At 34.9% G+C, this 19521-nt stretch overlaps 1 protein-coding gene across 1 annotated transcript in view; it reads left to right on the forward strand.

Moving 5' to 3' along the window:
• Ifih1 (interferon induced with helicase C domain 1) overlaps window positions 1-19521 on the forward strand; it is a 56587-nt gene that overhangs the window by 28562 nt on the left and 8504 nt on the right. Inside the window, exons 5-11 of the mRNA XM_048345323.1 lie at window positions 4676-4896; window positions 9405-9615; window positions 11318-11535; window positions 12619-12735; window positions 14690-14813; window positions 15288-15551; window positions 16747-17006. Of these exons, the coding sequence (XP_048201280.1) occupies window positions 4676-4896; window positions 9405-9615; window positions 11318-11535; window positions 12619-12735; window positions 14690-14813; window positions 15288-15551; window positions 16747-17006 (1415 nt within the window). The remainder of the gene's footprint in view (window positions 1-4675; window positions 4897-9404; window positions 9616-11317; window positions 11536-12618; window positions 12736-14689; window positions 14814-15287; window positions 15552-16746; window positions 17007-19521) is intronic.

Below are 19521 nucleotides of genomic sequence, written 5' to 3' on the forward strand. Positions count from 1 at the left end.
GACATTACTCAATTTTCCATCAGAAATTTTGGTAAATTGGTGAAGACATGCTGTGTGACTGGAAGTACTATGGGGTTTGAAATTGTATTTTAGCCTTTGACATTGGCATCGAAAAGGACATTATTCTCCATGTCTGTATTCCTCCTTCAAAGGCCAAATAGCAAGCATTGGATGCTGAGTCTGAAGCTAAGCAGGTCATGATCTCTGTGCAAGTACTCAACCCCAGAAATGCCTGATCACTGGTTCTTTTAGAGTTTAAATATTCTAATTACACTGTGAAAAAAATTCATTTCCCATTTTTAGAGAGACACACTGCTTCTTTAAAATGTGCCAATGTACATTAGCCTGGTGTATATTTTTATTTTGAGGTAATACCTATTAATATTTGTCCAACTGGAATCATGTATTTTTCTGTGGTTGCACACTATAGGTAAAAGAATACTTTGTCGATTTCAAACACATGCAGTGACAGACCTTTTCTCTCCAAGAATAGCTCAGCTGTCAAAATCAATGTGAGAATGAAATTTGCCACATGGTGTAGTTCCAATAGAATATTATTATTTAAACCCTCTTTGCTTTCCCTTTTGACCATTTACATGATATAATTTTGAGGTCTGCAATAGTTTTTGTTTTGTTTTGTTTTATTTTGAATTGTGCAATGTAGCTCAAAGCCTGTGGGTACTGAAATACTATTTTCTTTATTGTATGCAATTGATTATGCATTTTGGAGAAAGCCAAAAGTAAACAAACAAATAAAAACCCAAACATATCTTTTATAAGGGGAATTGGCTCCAAACTCACGAATTCCAGCCCAGTTTTCTCCTTCTGGTGACAGAGAAGAGAAAATTCTTTTTTATGCTTATGGGGATAATTTCTTCCATCCCTGTGTCAGAGGATGTGATAAGGCAAGAATCAGGCAGCATATTTAGCACTCACCCAGATCTTTTTCTTTGGATGCTATTCTCACATTGAATCCAACTCTAAATTCTACCATATCTGCTGTTTTTACACGTCTTAAACTTAGGCTGCCCATCCAATCTCTTAGTCTTGACTCAAAATTATAGACAATTATTGAGCTAATAATTTATCAAGCTACTAATTTATCTAGCCATATATATATATAATACAGGTTTATATGTATATATAATTTTATGGAGGTGAAATATTAAGATTTTGATTACTTTATAAAAGCCACATAGTACAAAAGTAGGCATTCTTAAATAAATCTGAACTTGAAGTAAAGATGAATTATTACATTTTACTTTGACAATGCTCAGTTGTAAAGTTAGGACCTCACACTTGCGAGAAAGGAATTCTACCAACTGATCCATACCCAAGCCTTTATTTTTCTTTTACTTTATTTCCAGGGCAGGCTCAGATTTTGATCTTTCTACCTATGCCTCCCACCAAGCCCCAGAATCAGGTGTGAGTCACTATTGCCTTGAGATGAGGGAGAGATTTTTCACTAGCAGATTGCCTAGACTTGCCTTACACTGTGATCCTTTCCCCTCTGCCTCTGAGTATCTGAAACCACAGATAAACCCTTAGGGCAAGCCTACCCAGATATCTTAAATAGCAGCACTAGTGTTCCCTGAGTTCTTTGTGGATATATATATATATATATACATATATATGTATTTTGTATATGTATATACATATATATACATATATATGTATTTTGGCAATGCATGACAATTAATAGTCATAGAGTCAATATTTATAATAGAATGAATTAGTGATATGAGAACAGTTAAGTGGCAGTAAGTCTTTTGACTTAAATTCTGGAGTTGAATTTTAAAAATGATAGCCATTTACCATTCCAACCCTTAAAGTAATTGGTGGATTAAATACCTTATATGTACAGTGATACTTACATTTTATTCATTTAACTTGGATATAAATTCCTAGGAAATATAATTAGAAGGTTGCCATATTTTCTCCTTTCAATTTCTGTTGTAGTAAGTATTAAAAAAAAAGAGAGAAATGAGAAGCACACATGAGAAAGGAAACATGTTGTTATTGTTAAAAATATATGTCAAAATGTACCTAGAGTGAAATGCAAGGAATAAAATATATTGCTATCTTTTAACAAACTTTCTCCATTATTTAACAACATTATAAGTGTTCTGGCTCTTTGGGAAAAAGTTATGTAATAAATTCTATTATTGAAAGGAAACTATTAGGATTCCAAAAGCTCCTTAAAGCGCAAAAGCAGTGCTTTTCTTAAATAAATTTGAATTTTCCATGAATGTGAGGTTTACAGTGATCAATACAAAATAGCTCAAAACCAACATCAAAAGAAAAGTCATACATGTGTATTTTAGCTGCTGCTGACCTTGTGGGTTTTAAATAGAGATAAAATGAAATGAATCAGCAATGATAGCTTAATAGTATAGCTTATCTGTCTTTACTCCTCCACACAGATAGCGAATTTCCTGCCAGGTCAGTAGATGAGTTCACTAAGTGATGTTTGGTGTGAATTTTCCTACCTGTTCAGAAATCACTATCACAACAAGCTAAAACCCATTTAAATAGGATTAGCCAGTGACTAAAATGGACTCATCAGCACGTTCTTAGGAGTTAATGGGATTATGTTAGCTTAGTTTTATTTGGATCATTGATAAGAAGAAGAATACTTGTTTCCTGTGGGATGAAATTCTGGTAGATGCTGTCCTTTTATTTTTTCTCATGATAATGAAAATTTTAACCTGATCTTAAAGACTGACATAATGTTTGTTTCACTAGATTCCACATTGTAATCTTATATATTTTCACATCTTTTCCTCTTAGCTAGTCTAGATTTTATATATATATATATATAATATGTGTGTGTCAAGATATGTTCTAATAATATTATTTTAACCTCCATCATATTAAGGTATCTTAGCATCTACTTTATCAGAGTTTTCAATTCTTAAAAACATTTGTTACTTGGAAATGTTTATATTATAGTATCTCGTGAGGTTTCAGGAAACAGTAAGAACACATGGAGATAGAAATATAAGGAAGTAATAAAGTGACTATTCAAACCTAAATGGGAAATTTAGATACAGTGTAGTTTGATGTTACAAGATTATGTTTCATCTTTCAAAGAAAGCCTATGATTAAAAGCTAGGAGGGAAATGCTGCTTCTCAGCTTACCTGGCGCAGGAAGAAGATGTCACATATGCACACACAAGTATGCACGCAGTTGAACACAGTCAACCTTCCATGTCTATTGGTTCCACATTTGCTGATTTAAACAAAGATCAAAAATATTTTTAAAGATTATCATTGTACATTATAGGTTTAGTATAGCCTTTTGTCTTGTTATTTCTTAAATAATACAATGTAATAATGATTTACACAGCATTTACATTGTATTAGATATTTTAAATAATCTAGAGATGATTTATAGTAGGAAGTGGGTGTTATAAATTCATATGCAAATGCCATACCTTTTATATGAGACCTGAGAAACTGTGGACTTTTGCAGTTGAGGAAGCTACTTGAACTGAAGACCTAAAGATCAAGGGATGACTATTCAGCGATGGTTAGTAGCACTTAGTTGCCAAGTAAAAAGTGAAGGATAATAATTTCAGCTTTTGTCAAAAACTAAGGCTGCTGCTGCTGCAAAAACTAACTAGGATACTTATAATCCTACCTACTTAGAAGGCTGAAATCAGGAGGGTTATAGTTTGATGGCAACTCAGGCAGAAAAGATCACAGAATCCCTTCTCAACTGAGGGGTAGGAGTAAGCACTTCTGAACTCATCCATAAGATAAAATCTAAAACAGGTGGATTGAAGGACATGAGTACCCTTAGGAAAGAAGTGAAACTTTATCTATAAAACAGACAGTATCAATAAAGCTGGGTGCCAGTGGCTCAGGGCTGCTATCTTAGCTATTCAGGAGGCTACGACTTGAGGAATGTGGTTTGAAGCCAGCATGACCAGGAAAATATGTGAGATTTTTACAGCCAATAAACTACCAAAAGGCTAGAAAAAGAGCTGTGTCTCAAGTGATGTTAGCCTTGCTCATAAAAGCTCAGGAACTGCACACAGGCCCTGACTTCAAGCCCCAGACTTGCACAAACAAAAAACTTAAAAAAAATATAAAAAGTATTAAAAAAAAAAAAAGGGCTGGCATGATGGAGTGCCTGCCTAGTAAGAAGAAGATCCTGATTTCAAATATCTGTGCAATCAAAAAGTTAACACCAAAACAAAATTAAAGAAGAATGCAGAACAAGGATAAGTGTAGCAAGTCATACTTCATTAGTTATTGTTGGTGGGGTTAAGAGAAAGGAGCAGGGCAAAATGGTGAAACAGGTAATGGGATGTATTAGCAACATTAACTGTCATGTCTGCACTCTTGCCTGCCCTTTGTAAAAATTCTCTTGGCTGTGCCCACTCTGAAAACACAGTTTTCCCCTTCCAGAAGTCTGTGTGTTTTTAGTTCATTCCATCTTCACTGTCACCCAAGCCATTTCCATGTGGAACTTCCTGCCTGAACCATATCTTACAAGTATAGGCAGGGAACTGACACTCACTGTTAAAGCAAACAGAAAATAGATCCATTTGAAGCATAGAGGAAAAGGACTTTAAACCACAAGGGGCTTATATAGTCAGTTTCAAACTTTTGGACATTAGCTGTTTTATTGTCTATTCTCTTTGTTTCTTCTCTTACCTCCAATCAGATGAAGAAAAGGTGGCAGAAAGAGGCTCCCCTGAGCCAGAATTACAGCTTAGGCCTTACCAAATGGAAGTTGCCCAGCCAGCCTTGGAAGGAAAGAATATCATTATCTGCCTGCCCACGGGAAGTGGGAAAACCAGAGTGGCTGTTTACATTGCCAAGGACCATTTGGACAAAAAGAAACAAGCATTGGAACATGGGAAAGTTATAGTACTTGTCAATAAGGTATTCAAACAAAACAAATAAAACATCACTAGTTCATTTTCATTTTAATATTCTGAACTTTTAAAGGAAAATATATGTAGTAGTGAATCACAAATGTAGTTCAATTGAGCATAATTTATTTCATGTTTAACTTTGTTTTTGTAGTTATATCTAGTCTCTACATTTTTAATCTTACAATTGAATTTTCCATAAAATTAGAATATTAATTCAAATATCTGTAACTCATGTATAAAGATTGCACTTACTTAGATATGCTTAAGGGTAATTACTGCTGATTTAAGTTATCATTATTTGTATAAATGAATGAACACATATACCTTGGAAATCTCAGATCACAATACTTTTTTTTTCAAGTTTTTATTATCAAACTGATGTACAGAGAGGTTACAGTTTCATACTTTAGGCATTGGATACATTTCTTGTACTGTTTGTTACTTTGTCCCTCATACCCTCCTCCCCCCTCCCTCTTACTCTTTCCCCCGCCCCCCGAGGTGTTCAGTTCACTTACACTAAACAGTTTTGCAAGTATTGCTTTTGTAGTTGTTTCTCTTTTTTTACCCTGTGTCTCTCAATTTTGGTATTCCCTTTCAATGTCCTAGTTTTAATACCAGTATACACAGTTTCCAATATATACTCAGATAAGATTACAGAGATAGTGTAGATACAACCACAGGAAGGTGATACAAGAACATCATCAATAGTAGAAGCTACAGATACACATGGGACATTGAAAGTAGTTACAACTGTGATATAACAATCATTTCCATAACATGGAGTTCATTTCACTTAGCATCATCTTATGTGATCCTAAGGGTATAGCTATTGGGCTCTTGTGATCCTCTGCTGTGACTTGCCTAAACCTGTGCTAATTATTCCCAATAAGGGAGACCATAGAGTCCATGTTTCTTTGGGTCTGGCTCATTTCACTTAGTATAATTTTTTCCAAGTCCTTCCATTTCCACACAATACTTTTTTTAAAGTTTCTTTAATCACAGATACTTCATTGAAGATGGTCAGTCCACTTCATCCACAGTATGTTATATTGCACTTGCAGTATATGTAATTAATCTGAATATAAATTCTGCCTTGCAGAATTGTCTTGCAACAACCCTTCACAGGGAGGCAGCACCCTGTGAGTCCCATGGTACTTTCCTTTGCCCCCTGGAATAAATACCTACAGTTCCTTTCACTGTTTTTCATATATAATGCAGTTTCTAGACACTGCATTATTCTGTGTTGCCTAAGTTTTCCAAGCATTTATCCACTACCTTCTTCCCCCAGTGTTCAGAGCTAGAGATTCAATTCCACAATTGCAGAGTGCAGGAGAGATGAGATGTGACCCTCAGCCTGTGACTGTGTTTGTTTTGACATCACAGACAATATCCTTATTTGAATATTTCTTAAGGTAGAGCTCTCTTAACTAATTTTTATGAAGCTAATATTTAAACGTAAACTCAGATACTTATGTCTATATCTTCATCTCATTCTTCTTATGTAATAGTTCACATCTGTTTTGAATGTATCCAGTGCACTATCTTTCTGTAATATTTCCTTCTCCTGATCCTTTATTCTAGTCAGAAATCTTTGATCATATCCGATCTACATGAATCTTACACATTCATACTTACACATACTAAATGATAATATGTCCCCATCATTTATATGCACTGCATTGTTGTGGGGATGATTAGAAACATAGCTACTCCTTTATCTGTTTCTTTACAGTTTTGTTGTAAGAATTACTAGAAATCTTTCCATTCCTTCTCTCAGCTATGTTGTAATTGTTTGCCATCCTATTTTTCTGCATTATAAGTAACTTTAGTTTTCATGATGGTTGACTGAATCAGGAAATCTCCATCCTAATAAATCAATGTGATATCTGCCTTCTGTGTTTAGCCCCAAAGCATGGTATAACCTTTGATCTAAGAGAAATTTTTCTCCTAAGCACCATTCATTCTCATCTCCCTTCCTCCATTTTTTCTAAAGTTATAGCCTTCAAATGCGTGGAGAAATGAAAACACCACCTGCCCATCCAGACTTTCTATTTCCTATCTAGGACTTTCACATCATGAGAGATAAATCCCAGGTTCCTTCAGATGCTATAAAACAGTCCCATATGATTCAGCAGAAGTAGGTAGCAGTTGGGTTTGATTAGTCTTGGCAGACACTCTGTCACATCTCAGGAAAAGACTCCAAGAAGACCACAAACCTTCCAATTAGCCATGTCAGACTTGCATCTGGCTTCCTCTGTGTCCTTCAGTAGGAAGTCAAAGCCACCTAGAGTGAAGATCAGGATTATCCAGCTCCTGTTATTTCCTGTGACAATTTGAGATCTCTTGAGGCAGCTCAAAGGATGCTGTTTCATTGGAAGGTTTTTACTCACTTGTTATGCACAGAACCTTTTGTTGCTCTGTCACTCCATGGTACACTGATTTTTAATGGTATTATTCAGCATGAAGCACAATTTGTTCTCAAGGAATCTGTAATTTACAAAAAGATTGGAGGTATATGCTGACAATACAATATTTCCTTCAAATTTCTAAAGCATTTGCTTGTACATTATTTCATCAACTTTACATTGTGATTCTATGAGGTAGTCATTATGCTTTTTCTTCTTGTCTGAAAGCTAAGTTCCTAAGACTTTTAGTATCTTGTTGGATGAGACTTGAACCCTGTTCCTCTAAGTTTATTTATGTTCTACCTTACAGCACTTCTGCAAAGAAAGGATAGGTTTTCTGCCTATAAGCAGTAAGCTAGGCTCTTCATTCAGCTTTGATATCTCTAGAATAGGCTAACATCATCCCTGTTTTATTGACAAAACCATGGAGACGACTCAAACCTAGTCACTGTCCTACACACAAGTAAGGGCCTAAAGTGGATCTCTTCAAGGCTGACGTTCTTCCTGCTAGATAATGCTATCTCCCTAAATTTATTACTATTCTCTGCTTCAGAATCTTTCCCTCTGACTTCATTCTTGGATTACTCCCCCAGCCTTATACAAAGGAAAGAATATTCTCAGGAAAATAAAATGAGTCAGGAATGGATTTGTAGAAGATAAGAGCTGTGGGACTCAAATTTTAAAACTTTAATTTGTCACATGGGATCTTAAAGTAAAGACTTAAAGGCTCTGTCCTCAGAGATTGATCCTAGAGCTCAGAAATCTTCATTTGCCAAATCCATGAAGTTATTTAGTGTCATGTAAACTGACGTGACATGACTTTGATTAAACTAAATGACCCTTTCTCTCTTTACCCCTCCCTGGTAATGGTTGGTCTCTCGGTCAAAAACCTTGGTTATTGAGTCCATTGTGATTCCATGGAACTCATGGATTCCTTAGGAGCTCTTTGTGTTCCCTTCCTTCATAACTGAATAATAATGCAGAGCAGTGTTTGTCCCATGCTGCCTTCCTAAACCACATATCCCTTGTGACTGACAGAACTCAGGCAAAACCATCGATTAGATAATCTCCTTATGAGGAATAGAATATGTATTCGTTGAAACTTCCACTTGAAACTCTCCCCCTAGCAATACTTTATTTTCCATACTATAAACTCCCACGTTTTCATCGTACAAACTCCCTATGTTGGATCCCTCATGTGGCCTGGTTTGCCTCTCCCCGACTCCAGGAGGTGATCTCATATCCCTTGCCATGCCTATTTCCTGCTTTGTCTTTGCTCACCAAAATGATCTCAGTCATTCATTCCTGCACTACCTCTCCATTCTTGGATCCCTGCTCTTTACAGTCTTTTCTTTAAACATGTCTCTGACTTAATGCCATCACACAAAACAACAACCAAACAGGAAGAAAGAACCATTACAATGCAATTTGTAAAGATTCTGTGTTCGGTGAACTGTTACATTAACTCAAAATACTCTGCTGGGTGTTCACAGCTGGACCTGCTCTAAATAGTAAAAGTAAATTCTCTATATACAGCCTCACTATCTCTTCACTGATATCGCTTATTACAGCCAACTTCCCTCTGAACTCTTTCTGTAAGGGGTGAGCTATTTCTTCCTCCTCTGGGAGAAATTTACATTGTTTTATGTTACTACGTTATTTTGGTTTGATTTGTCTTAGCATTCGTAGTCACAGCTGGCATTCTACCACTTTGGGCAATGCCACCAATCCAGCTTTTTACTGATTAATTGGAGGTAGGGAGTCTCAAGGATTTTCTACCCTGGGATTTCTTTGAATTGAGATCCTCCAGGCCCCTGCCAGCCTCCTGAGTGGCTAGGCTGAGCCATCAGCACCTGGGAGCAGCTCTTCTTAAACACTTTTGTATTCCAAATACGATGTCTGTACGTAGCAAGTATGTAATGAATGTTTGTTGATGGATGATGCAAGGGATGATGGTTCAGTTAGTGTGTCTACTCAACCATTAATATAAACACTCTTCTTTATGCTTCCCACACATTAGGTCTTCAAACAGTATTCTTTATTTGACTTTTTGTTTCTCTTTCTCTCTTTCTCTCTCTCCCCCATTTTTAAATCTTCACATCTTTTAAAGGTAATACTAGTAGAGCAGCTATTCCACAAAGAGTTCAAACCATTTTTAAAGAGATGGTATAGTATTATGAAATTAAGTGGTGATACTCAACTGAAAATATCATTTCCAGAAGTTGTCAAAACCTATGATGTTATTATCAGTACAGCTCAAATCCTTGAAAACTCCCTTGTGAACTCGGAAAATGGGGAAGATGCTGGTGTCCAGTTGTCAGGTTGGTTGAAATGTTCCATTTTAGGAAAAGTAGAATTAATAATAATAATAGTAGTAGTAGCAATAGTAATAGTAGTAGACACAGAGGTAGAATTAGTTAAATAAATTTTAAATGTTGGTAAAACTAACCTTTGTTAGAATACCTTCCATTTTATTAAATTTAATTGAAATTCTCTACTTTTTGAGAGAAAAAATTGTAAAGACAAAAATTTAAATATGTCACTTTATTTATTTATTTTTTGGCCAGTCCTGGGGCTTGGACTCAGGGCCTGAGCACTGTCCCTGGCTTCTTTTTGCTCAAGGCTAGCACTCTGCCACTTGAGCCACAGCACCACTTTTGGCCATTTTCTGTATATGTGGTGCTGGGGAATTGAACCCAGGGCCTCATGTATACGAGGCAAGCACTCTTGCCACTAGGCCATATTCCCCAGCCCTGTCACTTTATTTTTCACAGACTGTAATTATTACATCAAATTTTCACTGGACTTTCAATGTATCTCTGAAACAATTTTCTAGTTAATACTATGAGAACTGTTTTTTATTGATAATTCAAAAAATTATTTTCTGTTTTGTACAGAATGGATGAAAAAACGTAAGAGAAGAATAAACACAATTTGGCTTGGGAATATGGCCTAGTGGCAAGAATGCTTGCCTCCATATACATAAAGCCCTGGGTTCTATTCCTCAGCACCACATATATAGAAAACGGCCAGAGGTGGCGCTGTGTCTCAAGTGGTAGAGTGTTAGCCTTGAGCAAAAAGAAGTCAGGGACAGTGTGCTCAGGCCCTGAGTCCAAGTCCAGGACTGGCCAAAAAAAAAAAAAAAAAAGAAAAATCTCATAGAATAAACACAATTTGAATAATTAAATGCAAGGCTGGGCATGGTGGTGCATGCCTGTACTGTAAGACTGTACTGTAAGGGAAACTTGGGAGGTAGAGATCAGGAGGCTCATTAAGTCTAGGCCACCATAGGTAAAAAGTTATAAGATCCTAAACCAATAAGTAGCTGGTTATGGAGGCCTAGGCTTGTAATCTTAGCCATGTCGGAAACAATTGGTAGGAGAATTTTGGTCTGAGGCCAGCCAGGACAAAAATGTGAGACATTAGCCAAAAATTTTCTAAAACAAAAATGGCTGGCAGTGTGGCTTAAGTAATAAAGTGACTTTCAGCAAGTAGCAGGACTTCAGTTCAAACCCTAGTACAACGCTGTAGGTAAGTAGCTAGACAGACAGACAGATAAGCAGATAAGCAGAGAGAGAGAGAGAGAGATACAATTTATAACAAGACAAAATTATCCACCTTATTACTAAGTTTTCATTTGACATAGTAAAACTAAAAATTATCAGCATATTTTACTAAATAATAGTATTGTCTTAAGCGGTTGGTTTTTTTTTTAACAAAGAAGGATATGAAATTTTCTTTCTAACACATTTTAGCACTATGAGCTTTGTGAATTAATTCCATGTACTAAGCAGGGTTAATTCTAACAGAGTAGTTTTGTTACTTTTATGCATGAACTTTGGTATGTGCAGGTACCTCATACAATTAGTTCTCCTCCACTGAGAAAAAAAGTTTAGTGCCAGTATAAAGCCCATAAAAAGAAGTTTCCAGAGTAGCTCAGCCCACCAGTCTCTTACAGCCTGCTCTATAGGAAGAAAAACAAAGAAAAAGAAACAAGAAACCTTTGATTATTTTTCTTTTAAGAGTTTTCCCTCATTATCATTGATGAATGTCATCACACCAACAAAGAGGCTGTCTATAACAACATCATGAGGCGTTATTTGAAACAGAAGTTAAAAAACAATAGCCTCAAGAAGGAAAACAAGCCAATCGTGCTCCTGCCTCAGATCCTAGGACTCACAGCTTCTCCTGGCGTTGGAGGAGCCAAAAATCAAGCAGAAGCTGAAAAACACATTTTGAAAGTAAGTCGTCAGCTTTTCATATAACCAAAATAGCTGAAAAAAACTGTGAATGCTTCTTGGGCAGTTGAAAGTTCAAGTGCAATCATCACTTAAATGAAATCTGTTTTCTTTACAGTAAAGATACTGTCATCAACAGAACAGTGATATGCTTTAATAAACAGATGACACAGAATAATGTAACAATTGTGAAGAGTTGATATAAATAATAGAAAGTTGAGACAAATAGAATGCCTTCTTTTCAACTTTTTTACTTCTGTAGTTAAACTTCATGATGCATTTGTCATAGAAATATGCATAAAATACGGAAATTTCTAGTTTTTACTTATGATGTCTTACTGTATGATTTTCTAAACTGCTTTGTTTTCTATGACTTTTCTGGTATTTACCTTTATTAGAATCTGGGTTACTAAAATAAGAAATAAAGTTATGAGGGTTTTTCTTTAGAGATAAACTTGTTAGCTGCCTCAAATGGCAGTGCAACACAAGACACTATTGTGGTGTGTTATGTATGATATGAATCAGAGTAACAAATGAAACCTACTGGCACTTAAACAATTACATTTATATCTTAAGTTCCTTTAAGTTTAATTCAGCAAATGAAAAGCATTAAAGGGGTAAGTATTCATTGGCATAATTATATCTTGACTTCAAGATGTAATTTATTACTGGATTTAAGGATTTACTCCTATTTATAACACAGATACAAAAGTTAAGGCTACTTCTCCATTTGTCTTGTCTTTTTTTTTTTATTTGTATGTACATATGATTCAGAGCATAGCTGTTCCTTGTCACTCTCTGGAACTTATTGTATTTTTTCATGTCTAGTATTCTAATTGCAAAATGGACTTTATGAGATGCAATGAATACACTTTTCCTAAATTAGCCTACAGTGTAATTTAGAAGCTCATTGTTGCTATGCTGACTATATTACTAGCCATTAGGTCATCAGATCCACAACAAAACAAATAATACTATACATTATTTAGGTTTTTTGCTACATATGCATACCAATTGCAAAAGCTATGCTGAATCACTTGTAAGGAAACAGTAATGACTTGATTATTTAAAATGTCTCCTTTCCAGATATGTGCCAATCTTGATGCATTTACCATTCAAACAGTGAAAGATAATCTTGACCAACTCAAAGATCAAGTAAAAGAACCATGCAAGAAGTTTTCAATTGCAGATGACACCAGGGAAGTATGTGTTTAAATTTTATTTCTATTTGAGCGGCAACACCATATTCAGTCAAAGATGGTAAAAGGCAATTATAGTGAACATCTGAATAGTAATTATTTTGAAAGTTAGGAAAACAAGTTACCATTTTATACTTTTTCAAACTGATTGTTGGGCACAAAAGCATTGTTACTGGTTATTTCTGCCATCCTCTTTTTAAATTTCTTGTTCAAATGAAAAATAGCTCACTGTGAGCCTTGGATTCCTAGAAGTATGGAGTTGGGGAGAATTATGTAGCTAAACTGGAGGGATTATGGATTTTGTGAGTAAATTAACCTTCTTATTTTTTTAATTTCTTAAGTAATTTCTAGGATTGGTGTTCTAGCATTGCATGGAATTATTTTCCTGTTATCAAATTACAATTTGAAATGATAATGGAAATCCTGACGGGCATATTTTTACATATTTACTTTCTTAGGAAGTTATTGTCATAGCAAAGAAGTAAAATAACTTCCTTAAGGGTAATTTTCTGATTAATAGTTTCACTGATTATAAAAAGTCAACTAGAATAAATTTGAACATTATGAGGAAAATTTGACTGTATTTCCTCTTGTAAAACTACAAAAAAAGCATGGTAAGCTTTAATTTTATAAACAAAATAATAAATTTATCTTACATTGGAATTCTACCTCATAAGGATATTTGAATTAGTGATATGATATATGTACAATATACAGCACTGTACTTGAAATGTAGTATGTACTATACCAATGTTAGTGAAAAAACTGCACAAATTCCTTTATTTTACTTTTATTTATTTTTATTTTGCAGTGCTAGTGATAGAAAATAATACCTTTAGTGGCAGAGCATTTCTCAAGCCCACAAACTGTTATTTCTTAATTCTGAAAAAGAATACTATCTACTTGAGCTGCATTCACATATTTGGAAATATACTTAATTCACTTTCACTTGTTTAATGTTTGCTCATTTTTATTTGTTAAGCTTAAATGCATGCCTTCAATACATACTCACAAAAACAACCCCCCCCCAAAATGTTTTTCAAGTTATTCTTAAACAGTTTCCATCCTTTTACCTTATTTAACTTTTAATACACTTTTCTTTGAAATGTAGCAAGGAGAAAAAAGTACAAATTTGCAAAGGACCCAATTTTCATAAACTGAACTCACTTGTGCAAACAAAATTCTAACCAAGAGACAATACACTGCTAGTTTTTCACATCCTCTCATTCTCTTTCCCAGTCACCAGACTCCCGGAGGGCTCAAAATGTTTTGACTGACTGAACATTGCAAATGGAGACTCATGCTAGACATGTCCAAACTCCTTTAGCCTTCTATTTCAGTAGAAATAATATTGAAACCACATAATTGTTTCTTAAACTAGACTATTGGCTTTCTAAATAATTTGACATTAATTCATTAAGTTTTTAAATTACCCTTATGTTCAATGTGTTTAGAACATATCTTTTTTAATATTTGTGTATGTATGTATGTATGTATGTATGTATTTATTGCCAGTCCTGGGTCTTGGACTCAGGGCCTGAGCACTGTCCCTGACTTCTTTTTGCTCAAGGTTTGCACTCTGCCACTTGAGCCACAGCGCCACTTCTGGCCGCTTTCTATATATGTGGTGTTGGGGAATGGAAGCCAGGGCTTCATGTATAATGAGGAAAGCTCTGTTGCCATTAGGCCATATTCCCAGCTCCTTCAATGTTCTTAATGTTCACTACTTTTACTTTCTCTAAAACTAAGTTGGAAATTCAAAGGTAACATTGGTGTGGCTTAATGGTCGAAATCAAAAGCCAGCTGACAAGAATAAGCATAATGTACAAAGAAATCATCTGAGATTATCCTGTGACTATTCATATAGCAGTTCTGAATCAAATTTATTATAGCATGTGTATTATTTTAACAAGTTTGTTATTCTACAGAGTAACAGATAAATGTTTAATGTATTTTAGGATCCATTTAAAGAGAAACTTCTAGAAATAATGACAAGGATTCAAACCTACTGCCAACTGAGTCCAATGTCAGAGTTTGGAACTCAGAATTATGAGCAATGGGCCATTCACATGGAGAAAAAAGGTAATTACTCCATGCTTACACCAAGATTTCAGATGAGTACATCGCATATTCACCAGTAAACTGAAAGTACATGCAATGTGAAATCGAATTTCTGTGGGAGACAAAGGCCCTCTCTTAATTCCTTATGTCAAGAAGGATGCATCGATTCATCCAAATTTCAGTTTCATTTATTGCATACCTGAAGCATCAAGAGAATGATTATCAGTTCTGTGTCCAGAGGCAAACTCTACAAATGAGTTTTGAATGCTGTTTTCTGTGGCTCAAGTATGGGTTCTTAGTGAAGAGTTCACATAGCAAGTGTAGGAGTTGGAAAATTTGCCACTTTTGAGGACTCATAGAACAGTGGGAGCCTTCATTTGCTCATTTCAAAACCAAGGTGAAGCTGATTTTGGATCCATAATACATTTGCGATCATAGCACAGATATTAGGGTTTGCATGCTCATTTTTCAGATGCATAATGAATTCCTTTGCAGCTGCTAAAGAAGGCAATCGCAAAGATCGGGTTTGTACAGAACACTTGAGGAAGTACAATGAGGCCCTCCAAATTAATGACACAATCCGAATGATTGATGCATATAACCACCTTGAGTCTTTCTACACTGATGAGAAAGAAAAGAAGATTGCAGCTGCAGAAGAAGACAATGATGAGAGAGAGAATGATGACAAACAGGAGGACAATTCAAAGAAATCTTTGAAACTCGATGACACAGACATATTTCTCATCAATTTATTCTTTGGTAAGATCTATCTATTGCTACCTATTGAAGGGTTTTATGCATTCATTTCTCTACCATTTCCTATGGGTACTGAAAGATGCTCTCCAAAGATTCATTTGGGGAGGGAAGGTAAGGAGAGGAGTGACATGCATAGAGGGAGGAAGGGTGGAAAACATTTAGTTACTATGTTTATTGTACATTATGTAAAAGTTAAACTACTTAATTCAAAGTTAGAGTTGGGAGGGGGTAAATGGGGAAGAATGGTTGAAGGATGACATTGATCAAGATGAATTGTACTTATATTTTGACTACTAGGATTGAAACTCCTTTGGAGAACTACTTAAAATAAGTAAAATAAAATAACAATAATTTTTAAAAAATTCATTTTGAAAGAAATCCTGCAGAGATCGTAGGGTTGTTTCTAGTTGCTATGACCAGATTAATAGTTGGTTGAATCCTCATAATCAATCAATTGATCATCCAATTTTATTATAAAAACTACAGTTAATTTGCTCATTAGACTATAGCACAAAATTAACTATAGAGAATTCAAATCTTATTGCTTCATTGCACAAAAATTTTCTGTGTGACTATTTTTGTACATTACAAATTTTCATTTTAAATTGCTTTTTTAGCAGAAGCATATATTTTTAATCTTTAAGTCATCTTTAAGTAGTTAAACAAAGGAGTTACCATTTAACAAAGCAGTTTATGAATAGAATGCATCTGAAATCTCAATTTTTGTAGAATACACGCTGAATTTTTGACTGCATTCTCCCCTGTGTCTCCTCTCCATTCATCTACTCCATCTCCTTAATTCTACTTTCAAGTACCCACTTTTTGTTTTAAAGTTGTTGTTGAGAAATTTTGATTTTTGCCTTTCTAAGGAATTACACTATTTGAGATGACTATCTATTTCAGTTAATACATTCCTATACACTTGCATATCACCCATCATATTTACTTACAAGTTTATAAACTAAATCTAGATTACTCTCAAGAGCTGGTTGAGAAGAAAGTCATGCTGCAAGTGATCAGAAGGCTCAATCGGGATGCCTCAATAGCCTTTAAAAAATGGTTTCTAAAATGAATTTCCTCCTTAATCAACCAATAAAATTATATTATTTGTGATGTTTAAATGATGTTTTGACATATATATGATGTTAAATAGCTATCTTAAGATAATTGACATTAATAATTTAATTACTATTTAAAGAAAACAAGAACATGTTGAAAACATTGGCTGAAGACCCAAAATATGAAAACGAAAAACTCACCAAGTTAAGAAACACTATACTGGAACAATATACAAGAACTGCAGAATCCACTCGGGGAATAATTTTCACAAAAACAAGACAAAGTACATATGCTCTTTCCCAGTGGATTGCTGAAAATGAAAAGTTTGCAGAAGTGGGAGTTAAAGCCCACCATCTGACTGGAGCCGGACACAGCAGTGAGTTCAAGCCTATGACACAGGTATAAGCATTCTTTGGTACTTCTTAACTTGTTCCCTAGTTCTTCTCAGATTGTAATGATTTTTATCAATTTGCTGACCACTTTGCAAACATAGTGATAGGATAAAGCACTTGTTCTATGAATAAAGCTTGAACATACTGTCAATTTAACCTGTCATATTTGATAAACTAAGCATTATCATAGGAATCATTTTCCTAAGTATGTGAATACTTCCTAAGTATGTGAAAGTGACTTTTGATAACACTGGAGACTGAGGGCTACAGTTTAAAGTTAAGTACTAAATTGAGACCTGCACTAAAATGTGTGTATCTCTTTTAGAACTATATAACAAAATATGGGTACATAGGTAAATTTCATAAAAGAACTTGGAAAAGATAACCTATTTGCAGTGTTAGAGAGAGATTTGAAAGGTTTTGTGATCTTTATTTTTCATTGCCTGTTTTAAAATTTCCTTTTTCTGTCTGTTTTTGTGCCAATACTTCTTGGAGTTGAACTCATGGGCTCATGCTCTTGCTTGTTTTTCTTGCACAAGACTAGAGCTCTGCCACTTGAGTCACACTGCCACATCTGGCTTTTTTGCTGATTAGCTATAGATTACAGTCTCACAGACTTTTCTTCCCAAGCTGTCTTTGATCCTCAGGTATCATCTTCCTAAGTAGCTAGGACTACAGGCATGAGCCACCAGCACTTGCCTTGTTTACAGTATATATACTGCACACACAATTAGTATAATATAAACAAGTATATACAATGTATGTATATATGTGTATATAATTTCTATACTGTATATATATACAGTATATATGTATACAGGATATGTGGTATATATATTCACTATATATTGTATACAGTATATACAATATAAGTATATACAATTTAAAAGCTGTATATAGTACTTATATATTTACATATATTATTTGTAGTATATATACAGTAGAGAAACTGTATACTATGCACACAATAAGTAGGATAATGTATCACTTGAAGAGAAACAGATATTTGTAGACATGAAAGCTTGAAGTAAAACAATGAGGCTGACAGAGTTAAAGATTCTGAAGACTTAAAGTCACTATGAGTCTCCAACAAAGAGGATCCTTCAGTTCTCTTAGAGTCACCATCATTCCAGTCAATGAAGGAATTTTTTGTGTTTTGTTTATGTTTTAAGACAAAAAAGTTCTTGAAATTATATACACCCTCATTATACTCTGAACATGCACTAACATTATTGTTATTTCTAAAATTAGTGCCAAAAGAAACCACATTCCCTTGGGTAACAAACCAGATTTGGGTTTCTTCTTATAGAAGAGTTATTTTATGTAATGTGTTTCCCATTTTTGTTTTCAGAAGACTTGAAGGCATCAGAAGTTTGTCTGACAGCCTCTGCTAATCCTCACAAGTAATACCTCTGTACTGCTTCACTTTGGGTCCTATTTTTCAGTTTCCATTATATTTACCAGCTTTAGTGTTATCACTTCTATTGTAAGTGGCCTCAGCAACTATTTTAAAGAGGTGGCATACAAATTAAAACTCTGTGTTTATCTCCTTCAGACCTGGAGGCAACACATCAAAATACAGAGCATATTCTCTCTCTGAGGCCTTGCGTATAAACTGGAATGGACTCACCCACTAGAAGAGGAACTAGGAGTCTATTTGATGTAATTTCAAAATCTGACACTGTGCCTAAATTTTGTTATTAAAGTTACTTCACGCAATTCAGTCTAGTGAGTTCTTTAACAGTCAGGCATCAAATAGAACCTGTGCTGTCTCTAAGAAAGACAGGGAAAGGGATGGGCGAACACATAGCTGATGTGGCAAGTTTGTTAATGTAATTTATATATATATATATTTAAATTGATATAAATATATGTACACTTATGTAAATATTTATTTATATTGATATATATATAATAAGTGAACAAACAATACTGTGAAAGGACACTAAATGTTAACCAGACTAGCAACTTGAATGAGGGTAGATATGAAAATCAAACATCCCTGGCCATATCAGACTAGATTTGTGCCAATGCACATAATCTTCAATATATTTTTATTCTTTCAGGATTAAGGTTTTCCAGCTGGGAGTGTGGCTTAGTAGTAAAGTGCTTGTCTAGCAAGCACAAGGCCCTGGGTTCGATTCCTTAGTCACATAAGCAGAAAAGGCCAGAAGTGGCCCTGTGACTCAAGTGGTAGAGTGATAACCTTGAGCAAAAGAATCTCAGGGACATTGCCCAGGGCCTGAGATCAAGCCCCAGAACTGGCAAAAAAAAAGCGTTTTTCACCAAAATTTACTCGTAATTATGTCTCCAACAGACTATTCTTCTGGTTTTTACTTATATTGCCCCTTTTAGTAAGCAATGAATTTTCCTCTGGAAAATTAATAAGAGGTTAAGCCAAACACTACTCTCCAGTCTTCCAGCTTCCCTTCCTGGTAGCAGCGAATGTTTTCAGTGTCTAATGTGTTCTTTCAAGAATATCCCATATGCTCCTTGCATGAGTGATTCTTAAAGTGACCGGT

This window comes from Perognathus longimembris, chromosome 4, assembly GCF_023159225.1.
Source record: "Perognathus longimembris pacificus isolate PPM17 chromosome 4, ASM2315922v1, whole genome shotgun sequence".
Lineage (NCBI taxonomy): Eukaryota > Metazoa > Chordata > Mammalia > Rodentia > Heteromyidae > Perognathus > Perognathus longimembris.